Here is a 15,147-nt window from a genome sequence, read left to right as displayed (position 1 = left end):
TTATTAATTAAATTGATCTTTTTATTCATTACATTTTTGATAATGTATAACTCTAGTTACATTGTAGGTATTTGAAACTTTAGGAGAATATTGCATATATTTTTTATATAATAGTATGAGTATACTATGGCCCTAATTTACTAAGAGTGGAGTGTAGTTTTCTTTGTGGGTTTTAATTCCCTACAATTTTTTTTCCTCTGGATTCACTAAGATTTCCCTACATTTTGCACTTTTCCCTGCATTTTGCCTTTTTCTTTTTTTTTAAACACATGCTCTGATCTGTGGGGTTTTCCTCAGCTCAAATCCAATACATTTTCTGTGGAAACCTTGGTAAATATGTTGGGTTTTTATGAAAATGTCAGGGAGGCGCCCCCCTTTTTTGATGACCACGCCCCTTTTTTGTTAGTTTTTTTTCCAATTCTGGTGAAAATTCTGGTGCAGACAGAATTGATGTCGCAGTGCGCCAGAATCTGGTGCCCAACCCAACAAGACAGGTAGGGTTTACAATAGTAAATCTGGGCCATTATTTTTATATCACTGAATAACTCCTATTATTACTCCATAGTATAAATTATATCTCCAGTAGTTATCCTTTCATTCGGTACTAATTCCAACAATGAACAATATTATTTCTGCTTTATTTACAACTAGCTGAGTACCAGGCATTGCCCAGTCTTCCTACCCAATGACGCTCTCGTCCTCATATCCTGTCCTCTTTCTCATCTTCATATCTCTTCCTTATATCCCAAGCTCATTTCCCATCCTCATATCCTGTCCTCTTTCTCGTCCTCATATCCCTTCCTTATATCCCAAGATCATTTCCCATCCTCATATCCTGTCCTCATATACCGTTCTCATATACTGACCTCATAGCTTGTCCCCAACAACAATTCTTTGCACGTTGCTGCTGGACATTTAAATCATACGTAATGTAAGTAGGAACTATAGTTAACCCCTTAAGGACCGAGGGCGTATGGATACGCCCTGAGCATTTCCGGCCCCCGCCGCTAGCCGAAGGGGAGCCGGGGCCGGATGCCTGCTGAAATCGTTCAGCAGGCATCCCGGCATATCGCCCAGGGGGGTCATTATGTCCCCCCATATCGGCGATTGCCGCAGATCGCTGGACAATTCAGTCCAGTGATCTGCGGCGGATTCCGGGTCAATCGGGTCTCCAGTGACCCGATGACCCGGAATTACTGGCTGATCGGGGCCGTCAGAGACGGCCCCGAACAGCCAGAGCCTGCAGGAGTGAGGTGGCACTGGTGCCACCTCACGATCGCCCTGATTCGTCGGCCGGCCAATCAGGGCGCCTGCTGCGGGTGTCACTCCCGCAACCCGCTCCGCCCCTCTTCCGGAGGGCGTGAGCGGGTGCGGGCAGAAGACCCCGGGTGCTGGGGACCCCGATCCCCGGCGTCCCTGTTGGGATCGGGGCCCCAGGAGCGACGGCGGCGGCGAGGGACTGACCTGCAGTGTGGATCGTTGGAGGTGAGTGACAGCCTCCTGCTGTTGCTTAGCAACAGCTCCCAGCATGCAACAAGGGCATGCTGGGAGCTGTAGTTATGCAACAGCAGGAGGCAGACCACCACAACTCCCAGCATGCCCTTATGGGCATGCTGGGACTTGTAGTTTTGCAACAGCTGGAGGCACATTCTTTCTATGGAAAAGTGTACCTTCAGCTGTTGTGTAACTACAACTCCCAGCTTGCACAATCAGCTAAAGTGCATGCTGGGAGTTGTAGTGGTGCATCTGGTGGTTGCATAACTACAACTCCCAGCATGCCCGTTGGCTGTCGGTGACTGCTGAGAGTTGTAGTTTTGCAACAGCTGAAGGCACACTGAGTTAAGTAGTAAACCAGTGTGTCTCCAGCTGTTGCATAACTACAATCCCCAGCATCCCCAGCCAATGTAGTATGCCTCCGGCTGTTGCATAACTACAAGACCCAGCATGCCCTTCTGCTGTCCGTACATGCTGGGGGTTGTAGCTTTTGCAACAGCTGAAGGCACACTGGTTGCAAAACACTGAGTTTGTTACCAAACTCGGTGTTTCACAACCTGTGTGTCTCCAGCTGTTGCAAAACTACAACTCCCAGCATGCACTGATAGACCGTCCATGCTGGGAGTTGTAGTTTTGCAACAGCTGGATGTCCCCCCCCCCCCCCCAATGTGAACGTACAGGGTACACTCAAATGGGCGGAGGATTACAGTAAGTATCCGGCTGCAAGTTTGAGCTGCGGCAAATTTTCTGCCGCTGCTCAAACTGCCAGCGAGAAACTACTGTGAACCCCCCGCCCGTGTGACTGTACCCTAAAAACACTACACTACACTAACACAAAATAAAATAAAAAGTAAAAAACACTACATATACACATACCCCTACACAGCCCCCCTCCCCTCCCCAATAAAAATGAAAAACGTCTGGTACGTCACTGTTTCCAAAACGGAGCCTCCAGCGGTGGCAAAACTACAACTCCCAGCATGCACTGATAGACCGTACATGCTGGGAGTTGTAGTTTTGCAACAGCTGGATGTTTCCCCCCCAATGTGAACGTACAGGGTACACTCACATGGGCGGAGGATTACAGTAAGTATCCGGCTGCAAGTTTGAGCTGCGGCAAATTTTCTGCTGCTGCTCAAACTGCCAGCGAGAAACTACTGTAAACCCCCGCCTGTGTGACTGTACCCTAAAAACACTACACTACACTAACACAAAATAAAATAAAAAGTAAAAAACACTACATATGCACATACCCCTTCACAGCCCCCCTCCCCAATAAAAATGAAAAACGTCTGGTACGCCACTGTTTCCAGAACGGAGCCTCCAGCTGTTGCAAAACAACTACTCCCAGTATTGCCAGATAGCCACTGACTGTCTAGGCATGCTGGGAGTTTTACAACAGCTGGAGGCCCCCTGTTTGGGAATCACTAGCGTAGAATTCCCCTATGTCCACCCCTATGCAATCCCTAATTTAGGCCTCAAATGCGCATGGCGCTCTCACTTTGGAGCCCTGTCGTATTTCAAGGCAACAGTTTAGGGCCACATATGGGGTATCGCCGTACTCGGGAGAAATTGGGCTTCAAATTTTGTGGGGTATTTTCTGCTATTACCCTTTTAAAAAATGTAAAATTTTTGGGAAAACAAGCATTTTAGGTAAAAAAAAAATATATTTTTTTACATATACAAAAGTCATGAAACACCTGTGGGGTATAAAGGTTCACTTAACCCCTTGTTACGTTCCCCGAGGGGTCTAGTTTCCAAAATGGTATGCCATGTGTTTTTTTTTGCTGTCCTGGCACCATAGGGGCTTTCTAAATGCGGCATGCCCCCAGAGCAAAATTTGCTTTCAAAAAGCCAAATGTGACTCCTTCTCTTCTGAGACCTGTAGTGTGCCAGCAGAGCACTTTTCACCCCCCATATGGGGTGTTTTCTGAATCGGGAGAAATTGGGCTTCAAATTTTGGGGGGTATTTTCTGCTATTACCCTTTTTAAAAATGTAAAAATTTTGGGAAACCAAGCATATTAGGTAAAAAAAAAAATTTTTTTTTACATATGCAAAAGTCGTGAAACACCTGTAGGGTATTAAGGTTCACATTACCCCTTGTTACGTTCCCCGAGGGGTCTAGTTTCCAAAATGGTATGCCATGTGTTTTTTTTTTTGCTGTTCTGGCACCATAGGGGCTTCCTAAATGCGGCATGCCCCCAGAGCAAAATTTGCTTTCAAAAAGCCAAATGTGACTCCTTCTCTTCTGAGACCTGTAGTGCGCCAGAAGAGCAATTTTCACCTCCATATGGGGTGTTTTCTGAATCGGGAGAAATTGGGTTTCAAATTTTGGGGGGTATTTTCTGCTATTACATTTTTTTTAAATGTAAAATTTTTGGGAAACCAAGCATTTTAGGTAAAAAAAAAAAATATTTTTTTTACATATGCAAAAGTCGTGAAACACCTGTGGGGTATTAAGGTTCACTTTACCCCTTGTTACGTTCCCTGAGGGGTCTAGTTTCCAAAATAGTATGCCATGTGTGTTTTTTGCTGTCCTGGCACCATAGGGGCTTCCTAAAGTTGACATGCCCCCCAAAAACCATTTGTCACTCCTTCCCTTCTGAGCCCTCTACTGCGCCCGCTGAACAATTAACATAGACATATGAGGTATGTGCTTACTCGAGAGAAATTGGGTTTCAAATACAAGTAAAAATTTTCTCCTTTTTACCCCTTGCAAAAATTCAAAAATTGGGTCTACAAGAACATGCGAGTGTAAAAAATGAAGATTTTGAATTTTCTCCTTCACTTTGCTGCTATTCCTGTGAAACACCTAAAGGGTTAATACACTTACTGAATGTCATTTTGAATACTTTGGGGGGTGTTGTTTTTATGATGGGGTCTTTTATGGGGTATTTCTAATATGAAGACCCTTCAAATTCACTTTAAACCTGAACTGGTCCATGAAAAATAGCGAGTTTGAAAATTTTGTGAAAAATTTCAAAATTGCTACTGAACTTTGAAGCCCTCTGGTGTCTTCCAAAAGTAAAAATTGGTAAATTTTATGATGCAAACATAAAGTAGACATATTGTATATGTGAACCCCCAAAAAATTATTTTGAATATCCATTTTCCTTACAAGCAGAGAGCTTCAAAGTTAGAAAAATGCAAAATTTTCATTTTTTTCATCAAATTTGGGGATTTTTCACCAAGAAAGGATGCAAGTTACCATAAAATTTTACCACAAAGTTAAAGTAGAATATGTCACGAAAAAACCATCTCGGAATCAGAATGATAACTAAAAGCATTCCAGAGTTATAAATGTTTAAAGTGACAGTGGTCAGAATTGCAAAAACGCTCCGGTCCTTAAGGTGAAAAAGGGCTCGGTCCTTAAGGGGTTAATGTAGGTCCAGCATCAGAATGTTTAATCTATGCAGTCCTAGAGTAACATGTTCAGGAGATGTACAAGACTTTGACACTGACTTCAGACAAAAAAATCGTCCTCCTGGATTTTTTAAATTTATTTAGCTAATTTAATAGTCTGCCATTTTAAATTGCACCTAACCTGACAACCTTAATCCCTTTATGCAAAATCAGGTCAATATATGTAGTGATTAGGGATGACTTCCCGCATCACCATGTACATGTACCTGATGGAAATAAACTGTCACAAGTTAATAAAGATCATTTAGCCAGTTCCCTAACAAAAGTAAGAATCACCCCCCTTTTCCCATTTATAAAAACAACAAAAACGGTAAATAAAAATAAACATATGTGGTATCGGAAATGTCAGAATTACAAAAATATATTGTTAAACTGCACGGTCAATGGCGTATGCGCCCAAAAAATCCAAAGTCCAAAATAGCGTGTTTTTTGTCACTTTTATATCATGAAAAAGAGAATGAAAAGCGATCAAAAAGTCCAATCAATACAAAAATGGTACTGCTAAAAACTTCAGATCACGTACAGATCATGTAGTTATGATTTTTTCCAGAAGTACGACAAAATCAAACCTATATAATTAGGGTATCATTTTAATCGTATGGACCTACAGAATAAAGAGATGTCCTTTTACCGAAAAATGTACTGCGTAGAAACGGAAGGCCCAAAAGTTACAAAATGGTGTTTTTTCTTCAATTTTGTCGCACAATGATAATTTTTTTCATTTCGCTGTAGATTTTTGGGTAAAATGACTGATGTCATTACAAAGTACAATTGGTGGTGCAAAAAAATGGGCCATCATATGCATTTTCAGGTGCAAAATTTAAAGAGTTATGATTTTTTTTAAAGGTAAGGAGGAAAGAATGAAATTGGAAAAACGGAAAAACCGTCATTAAGAGGATGAAAAAGGGATTTTAAAAAATTGTGAAAAAAAGATAAAAAATAATAAAATAAAAGATATATGTATATATTACACCCCCAAATACATAAAAAAAGAGTCCTCACACAATTGCGTCAGTGCATCGCGGATGTCGGCCATTACCTGAGGGTCCACGGCTGCTGCTAGCAGCCGGAACCTGCCATGTATGACGTGAGCACCCTTCCGATGCTCACGGTCATACACAGGACGTAAATGTACATCCTGGTGCGGGAAGTCCCTTCCAAACCAGGACCTTCATTTACGTCCGTGGTCGTTAAGGGGTTAAAGGAGAACTCCAGAATATAAAAATTGTCGCCCATACTGCCGGTAAAAAAATATAAAGATGTAAAAAAATAAAGATGTACATCCCTTCCTCCGCTCCCCCGGGGCCTCCGGTAACCGTCTCCGGTCTCCGCCAGGATCCACTTCCTGGTTGCCGGTGGTCGGATGAATCATACTGCGCTCAACCAATTACCAGCCGCAGCGAAGTCCAACTTGGCTGGCGATAGGCTGAGCGGCAGTGTGAGAACGCTTCAGGACACAAAAGTTCTTCCCTACAACGGCACCTGCGGCCGGGGCCGAAAACGTCACACTGCCGCTCAGCCTATCGCCGGCCATGTCGGACTGCGCTGCGGCTGGTGATTGGCTGAGCGCAGTACGATTCATCCAACCACCAGCAACCAGGAAGTGGATCGCGGCGTAGACCGGAGCCGGTTACAGGAGGCCCCGGGGGAGCGGAGGAAGGTATGTACATCTTTATTTTTTTTACTGCCGGCACTATGGGGGACAATTTTTATGTTCTGGAGTTCTCCTTTAAGATTCTACATTTATATCAATATCTGATCATTGGGAGTCCAATACCTAGCACCTCTATCAGCTGTATGCCAGAGCCAACACACACAGAATGGTCCACAGAACGCTGCTGGAAGCACACAGCTCCCTACATTGTGTAGTAGCTGTTTAAGGGTACTACAGCTCAGCTTCCTTAAAGAGGTACTCCGGCACTTAGACATATTATCCCCCATCCAAAGGATAGGGGATAAGATGCCTTCTCGCGGGGGTCCCGCCACTGGGGACCCACGTGATCTTGCACGTTGCACCCCGTTTAAAATCAGCCCCAGGAGCGTGTTCGCTCCGGGTCTGATTACTGTCAATCATGGGGCCGGGGCTTTGTGACGTCAAGGCTCCACCCCGTGTGATGTCTTATTTTATCTGCTTTCAGATGTGATTTTTACATTGCCCACATCTGTTTCTTTAGTTTAAAGGAGCATTACATGCTTGAAACAATATTAGTTTTACACAATTTTGAAAGGGTGCCAATAATTTTGTCCAGCCCATTTTTGGAGTTTGGTGTGACATTATGTCCAATTTGCTTTTTTCCCTCCCTTTTTTGGTTTAGTTCCAATACACACAAAGGGAATAAACATGTGTATAGCAAAACGTGTGTTACTGCAATCCTTTTCTGTGAGAAATACTTAATTTTCATAAAAAATTTCAGAGGTGCCAACATTTACGGCCATGACTGTATATATACATCTTGCTTCTAGGTCCACACCAGGTTTTCAGATTAGCCCAGATCAGCACAAGTGCTGAAGGCAGCTCATCACTGGATCACTGGGCTTGAACACTAGATAAGAGTTAGTCTGCCAGTGAGGCTGTGAGGAACCTACATGCAGCCTCAAAAAGTGGACACACTGCCTTGTGTGAGCAACACATTTTTAGTGACTGTTGTGTTTGGTGACTGGTAGTAAGCCACCTGTATAAAAAGGGAAGGTTTATTACTGTTAGAGCTAGAAAATCAGGAATTTTTACTCCACTGCAAGAGTTTCTTTTTAGAGTCAAACACTGTCTTTCTGTGGCATTAACAAGTTTATTGGTGCAACAAAAAGACAACTTTTTCCTAACACCTTAAGGACATAGGACGTACCTGTATGAACTACTCCCACTTCCATTGCATGAAGCGCACTGAGTTCCTGAGCCACATACCCGGTCGGTCTTGGTTGCTATAAGCTAAGCAAATGTTAATAAATGTGAATAAACCCCTTCCCTAATAAACACTTGGAATATTTAAAGAGTTATGGCTTTTAGAAGATCAGGATAAAAAAACTCCTGTGCTCGCTTCAAAGTTTCTTAACGCTCCAAGGGGTACTCCGGAAGGGGGAAAAAGTTTTTTAAACCAATTGGTGTCAGAAATGTATACAGATTTGTAAATTACTTATATTTAAACAATATTAAGCCTTTAGCTGCTGTATACTCTAGAGAAGGTTGAGTCTGACCATTTTGCTCACTACTTCTACCTCTATCCTTGTCAAGTACTGTCTGGAGCAAACGAGGTTTGTTATGGGGATTTCCTCCTGCTCTGGACAGTTCCTGATGTGGACAGAGGTGGCAGCAGAAAGCACTGTGGTCAGACTGGAAAGAGCAACACAACTTCCTAACATAGAGCTGATAAGTACTGGAAGTATTGGAAGGATTCATATTTAACTTTCTGGCACCAGTTGATTGGAAAACATTTTATTTTCTCAGACGTAACCTTTTACCTAAAACTGAAGAATGTTTTCATACCTCTTTACAACAAAACATAAACCACATTGCTGATTTCATCGGGTTTTATCTGCAATGCTCAAGTTCCTTACCTTTTGTGGCAATCACACGTATCTTGTAAAGATTTTTATTTTCTGGGAATTTTATTAACTGTCAGATTCAGCCATTAAACTACAGATGTATCAAAGTATGTATTACAAAAATGGTTAGAAAATAGTGTCTACTTTTCTGATAGTATCTGAATGAAATAACACATTGTTATGAAGTCTGAATTGAAATGCAGAGGATTCTGAATCTGACCTGGAACAAGGAGACATTTCTAAACAACAGCATAAAATTACTGCTCCCTCATCATTCTGAATAAAATTTAGTGATCACATTTATAATCTTTTGGATATGCTGCAAAGGTATAAAAAAAGAGACATTCAGGAGGAAGGTGTTTGTTCCATATTTATGACGCCATATTTATGCAGTAACATTTATACACAAGAAAAGCACTACAATAATATTTTTTTGTCTTTGATCTGCTGCTAGCTGTCACAGAACAGAAGGTTATCTTGGCATATTGCTGATATTTACTATTGCTGTGTGATCAGTGGGAATCAGACGTCTGTGACCCCCACTAGTTACCAGAAGACATGGCAGAGGCTACTCTGAAGGCTGTATGGTTGGCCCATTAAAATTAACAGCTGACCACATGCCTTTGGAGACAACCAAAAGAATGAATAGGGGATTAATTAATCTGTCTAATGCCTCAGCTAGAAAATGGGCAGGGGTCACAGCAGTAGGAGACCACCAATCATTTCCTAGCAGTATGCCATCAATGTTTTTCCAAAATAATACATTTATCAAATTGGAAGTCCTATTTGAATAACTTATCTAACTTGTCAATAGGTCCTGCCTGGGCCATATTATTGTTCTGTTATTAATACAAGACATGCAATGAAAGATTACCTACAAAGAATGAGAAAGCCAATTGAAGTATCTACTATCATGCTTGCAAAGTAGCCCTTCTGCAAAAGGAAAAGAGCCTTTTCAATAGTACCATCTACTGGAGGTAGCTTCCATTTAATTCAATATTTGACCCCTGGAGGTTCTTGCCCTTTGTCAGTTTAGAGCAGGATGCCGGCTGACTAGTGAGAGGCTGTGAGAATGGGTGGGTTCTCTTTAAGGAGAGGGTCAAACTATTGTATGGAGTCTTACAAGCAATAACATGCTCCATGGGATAGTTCTATTCTAGAACAAAAGAACTTGCTCTAAAGTGCCACCTACATAAAGTACTTTTTTTTCCCATGGAGCATTGCATGGCTTGTAAGACTTCATACACTAGTTTTATAGTCTGCTCAAGGAGGCACTCTACCCCTTCCCAGTGCAACTTTCTGTGACAGAATAATACATAATGCAACCACATTACATGAAAATTGGGTCTGTAGTTTCCCTGTTCAGTACTGAATGCAATCTGATATTCAAAAGTAAATGAAGCCTAATTGATAAGCAAAATTTATGCAGGACAATATTTTATTTTTTTTATATGTATGACTTTTCCATCTATAAAGCTTTCCAGAATGTTATACCTTCTATGCCTCTCATTGTTTCTGTTCAAGGATCTCTGATGGGAGTGAACAGTGCAAAAAAATTGCAGATAATATTAATATCAAGCCATTCATCTTCTGTTCAAAAGCCTTATTTCCCCATCACACAATACAGTCCCAAACACAAAATGCAATATGTACTTTTAATACAGAAACCTAACATGACATAACAATAGAAATGTCTATCATTAATCAAATGTAATAAATAATGAAATATGCACCATGAAGCCATTCATTTACCTGGTAACGTGAGACCTTAAAGGAGTTCTGCAGCCATAGACACATATCCCCTATCCGCAGAATAGGGATAAGTGTGGGTAGTCTGAATGCTGGGACCCCCCCCCCCCCCCCTGCAATCTCCCATACAAGGACCGGCACTGTCGTGGCCCTGCGCGGCTAATGCTTGTGTTGTCGACCTCACTAGGAGGTTGACAGACACGACCCGTCCATTCAGCTCTATGGAAGAGGTGGGAATGCACAAACGCTGCATCTCCGCCTCTCCCATGGAGATACATGGAGAAAGCATGTCGGCTGCCATGTCATGCTGCTGCTGACGCGCCTCTTGCACAGAGAGAGCAAGCAGCAGAGTCGGGGCCCCATGCAGTTGATCACGGTAGGGTCCCAGCGTTTGGACTCCCTCGTGATCAGACACTTATCCCTTATCCTGTGGATAGGAGATATATTATATTAGGCTGCAATTCTCTTTTAACTATGCTTATAATTTATACATTGAACATTCAAAAAAAACAAATAATAATGTAACACCAAAAGAAATAAGTGCCCATGGACATTTTAGGAATACATGTAACAGACCGATAAGGTATAAATACAGGTAATAAACATTGATGAGTTTTATGGCCTTGTGTTATGGAATTTATATGCAAATTGAACATTGCTGTGAAACATTAACATAGAAAAGAACATTCTACACAGTTCAAGAAGACCCTGAACATTTTCTAGTCTTCTGCATTTTTTAAGGGATAGGAGATAAATGTCTGATGGAGGTTGGTCGTCATCACTGGTACCATCAAAGATCTTTAGAATGGGGGTCTTCAGCCTTCCAATACCCATTAATGCACAACTGCAGAGGGGAGGAGGTTGCATGGAGCAGCAGTTGAACATGCACCCTGTTGGTTCTTTAAATGTTCATTGGGCTGATAGAAACAGCTAAGGACTGTTTTTGGCTCACTATCAGTTGTACCACAGACTTTGAATAAAGCCGTTCCAAGCAAGCTAGATCACTATCTCTTCCAAGCACTTAAAGTTCTCCTCCAAGCACTTATGTCATGAGGAGAAATAAGGGTCTCAAAACCCCAATTACAATGATCAGTATGGGACCCATCACTTTTGGATAGGTGATAAGTGTTAACGTCTGGAAAATCCAGTTAATGGAATATGTTTCTTATCTTACTTATTCATGAACATCCGAAGACCTGCTGTATATTTAAGCTCTATTGGTGAGGTTTAAAAGTATGGGAAAACATTACTTAAACTCTGGTACTAGACATCTTATCCCCTATCCACAAGATAGGGTATAAGTGTCTGATCGTGGGGGGTGTGGCGGCCAGGCTCCCCGGTAATCCGCATGAACGCAGCGATGCTCAGCCCTCCATATATCTCTATGTGACATCCGGAGATACACGAGCGCTATGGACATAAATGGAGGGGGCGTGTTGCCACAATGGCTCTGAAGCCTAGTACGGTCGGAGTTCCGAACATAAATGTTTAGAACGCCGGAGAGCTGAGCTGGAGATTGCGGAGGACCCAGCGGTCAGATCCCTGCAATCAGAAATTCCCACAGGATAGGGGATAAGATGTCTTGTACCGGAGTTCCCCTTTAAGTGTTGACAGTATTTGTTTCTTTACTTTATTTTTTATTTAGCTTGTGAAAAAAAAAGATGAAGATGATTTTTTCTGTGATGACGATAATCCAGGCATGTGACAGACCTATCAAGAGGATTATGTATAGGCGATATGCCACAATAAAAATAAGAGATAAAGGCTGAAAACCTACTACATTTAATTTGGTGATTTTCGCCACTAGAAATGTAGAATTACAACTATAAGTGTATTCTGTATGGAAAAGTCTAATTACATTTTCATTAACAATAAAAATCCGCTCACAAATTAATACACCAAAACACTAAACAATAAAGTAAACAAACAGCAAGCGAAGTGAGAATAATGAATATATATGCCATGTGTTCCAGCCGGAATACTTTGTCTTCAGCACAAACTGTGACATCTTGGGAATGCTGGAATATTTCATTTAATTAAAAAACTGAAAAAGAACACAGAATACATTATGCGTGAATGCACTGGTATTATTAATGTTATTAATTACATCATACTAATTAGGCTACTATATAATAAGATTGTCATCAATAGCTAAACAGATAGTTCAAGAGCATAACATGTTACCATTGAAGCATTTCAGATTGGCCAAGGTATAGAATTCTTAGTGGCATACTTGACGGAAAATCTGTCAGTTGTATTTGTTGCTAAGAGCTGTAGACACTATTGGATAGATATAGTAAATAAGGGTAGGTGCAGCTCACAGTTTACAGTCTCCTGAGCTTAACTGTTATAAGACATTAATACACAAATTTGTCCATATAAATAGAGCCTAGTACATGTGAAAAACAAAATAGTCCTTAAAGGGGTATTCCAGGATTTTTTATTTGACTATGCTACAGGGGCTGTAAAGTTAGTGTAGTTCATAATAAAGTGTCTGTATCTGTGTGTGACGGTTTTCTCACAATTCTTCGGTGATTTTCACCCCACTATTTATTTTTAACAGCATACAAAAGACTGTTGTCTCAGATTTTTCCCAGCTAGCAATGCGGTCGAGACCTGACTCACTAGTCAGCTGATGACAGGGAGCCTGTCTGCTTAAGTGGGTGGAGGGATCAATCTGCAACTAATGCATCAGCTGTAGGCACCCTGATTGAAAACCATGGGTCTTTTGTTTCAATGGGTGGGGTGGCTGAAAAATGGAATTGTAGGATTTGAAGTAAAAAAAAAAAGAAAAGAAAAGTCAAACCGGAAATACAAGTTCACAAAAAGCCAGCCACAGTGTTATGGTAATCTCAGAACATAGCCATTTAGCCCCAAGACAAGCGCAGATCCTTCCTAAGCATGTCCATTAGTGCTTGCCAGGTACGTACTAAAATCACCTTATGGTGGATAACCCCTTTAAAAGCTATAAAAGACCCTATAAAGAATAAAGGGCCTTTCTCACAATATTTAGATAATATGTCTGGGTGTATAGGTCGGTTACCTAGATATAAGGATTCCTAATATGATAAGCTTTTTAGTGTGGTATATGAGGTAAGGGGATTCCTGTGTAGAATAAAAAGTAATTTTAATAGGAAAAAATGCAAGACAGTCTATACCATAACACAGGGTAGGTTAAAAGATCCCGGCACACCAATTTCTTTATGCAAAGTGTTTCTTTATTTAGGCAAAGAATACATAAACGCAGCACGCGTTCCGGCCACTACAGCCTTTTTCAACTGCATGCAGTTGAAAAAGGCTGTAGTGGCAGGAACGCATGCTGTGTTTATGTATTCTTTGCCTAAATAAAGAAACACTTTGCATAAAGAAATTGGTGTGCCGGGATCTTTTCACCTACCTTGGATATCCTTATCCCTGGCACCCACCTCCACCTACAGTGCCGCCCCATCTACCTTGTGTATACCATAACACAGGGCCCTTGCAATAGGCTAGGAAATACAATAAAATAAATAAAAACAGATAAAGTGTAAGTAAAGCACATAACGTTAATAGAAAGTCCCATACAATTTTACAAATAGCTGTACGATCTGATAGCAAAAGAATGCATATGGAGAGAATACAGTCTGTTATATAGGTTCAACCCACACTTTCTATCTATTCTATATTGTCTAAACATTGTGAGGAAGGACCTATAGGGTCCTTTATAGCTTTTGAGAACCATTGGATAGATGCTATGGTATAAAAGCAAACTGTACCTGTCCTGTAGATGATGGTGGTTGCCTTTTTATTTCTCAGCCAAGTATCAAAGAGGCAAGGCCAATCTGCTTAGGTGTACCTATACCTTAGAAAACTTTTAGCATATCCTATAGACATGTCCAAAAGTTTTGATCAGCAGGGGTCAGGTGTTCAGACCGCCACACATCAGGAGAACGGGCCGGGAGAAGTCAATATGAGACAGAGCCAGAAGAAAAATTGCTGGATGTGGACTTTTCCTGGCTCATTCTCCTGATCGGTGGAAGTCTGAACACCTGACCCCCGCCAATCAAAACTTTTTGACATATCTCTAGGACACAAAAAAAAAGAATCAAATTGTTTACAAGTGACAGTATCATTTTAAGTGCCACAGCCTGGCACACCTTCTCACTTGCTGTCACCCCCAGCCCCTCCTTGAATGACATGCAAGGCTTTGTACAACAATGAGGAGTTTGGAGGTGAGGGCAAGCAAGGAGGTGTGCCAGGCTGTAGCATTTCAGCAGTATTATTATAAATTTGGCAACCACCTTCAGCAATAGTGTCTGCGCTCTTAGCAGCAAATGCAGATGACAGATTGCCTGAAACTGCATTATTTTAAAGAGGTATTTTATTTAATAGTCTATGTAGATTAAGTCTCAGTACAACGTGTGCAAGGGGGCACCATAAATGACCAGGCACTAAAGGTTTGTAACCACCATGAACCCCATCATGAACATGAGCCTTACGGATTCAATGATTGGTAGTGAAAAAAGAACAAATGTAATGTGCCCTGACATGTCGGATCTTTTTTTCCAAATAATGACTCCTACTGTCATACATTAGCATTTAAAGTTCTGAAGGTCTAACTCCAATCACTACAAGGGATGAAATTAACATTTATGCAGAAAACTACAGTAGGACCACAAAGTCTGGATCGCTAATGCTATGCATAGTTAATGGTGAATAAAAGCTAAATAAAATCCAAATATAAATATTATTTCCTTTGTAATTTGTGCACATATGGTAAAACAAACGTCGCCAAGATTTAAAGTATTACAAAAAGATCATTGACATTATTGCCTTTGTGAATAAGCCTCAGAGGCGATAGTAATACTCAGAGTAGTTGAAGATTACAAAACATCAAAGAACTAATTTCAGGATTTCCAAGTTACATGTAAAACCATCAGAATAATTATCTATAGGCATTT

General features: G+C 41.2%; 1 protein-coding gene across 2 annotated transcripts in view; it reads right to left on the bottom strand.

Annotated features, from left to right (window-relative positions):
- Positions 1-10,099: 10,099 nt before the first annotated feature.
- Positions 10,100-15,147, bottom strand: part of TUSC3 (tumor suppressor candidate 3) — a 419,569-nt gene continuing 414,521 nt past the window's right edge. For both annotated transcript variants that reach the window (XM_056558704.1, XM_056558712.1), the window contains exon 10: positions 10,100-12,251. In XM_056558704.1, the coding sequence (XP_056414679.1) occupies positions 12,236-12,251 (16 nt within the window). In that variant the 3' untranslated portion in view covers positions 10,100-12,235. The remainder of the gene's footprint in view (positions 12,252-15,147) is intronic.

The sequence above is a fragment of the Hyla sarda genome, chromosome 1, assembly GCF_029499605.1.
Source record: "Hyla sarda isolate aHylSar1 chromosome 1, aHylSar1.hap1, whole genome shotgun sequence".
NCBI classification, from domain to species: Eukaryota; Metazoa; Chordata; class Amphibia; order Anura; family Hylidae; genus Hyla; species Hyla sarda.
Note: the sequence above shows the minus strand (reverse complement) of the source record. Positions and strands in the feature narration are given on the sequence as shown.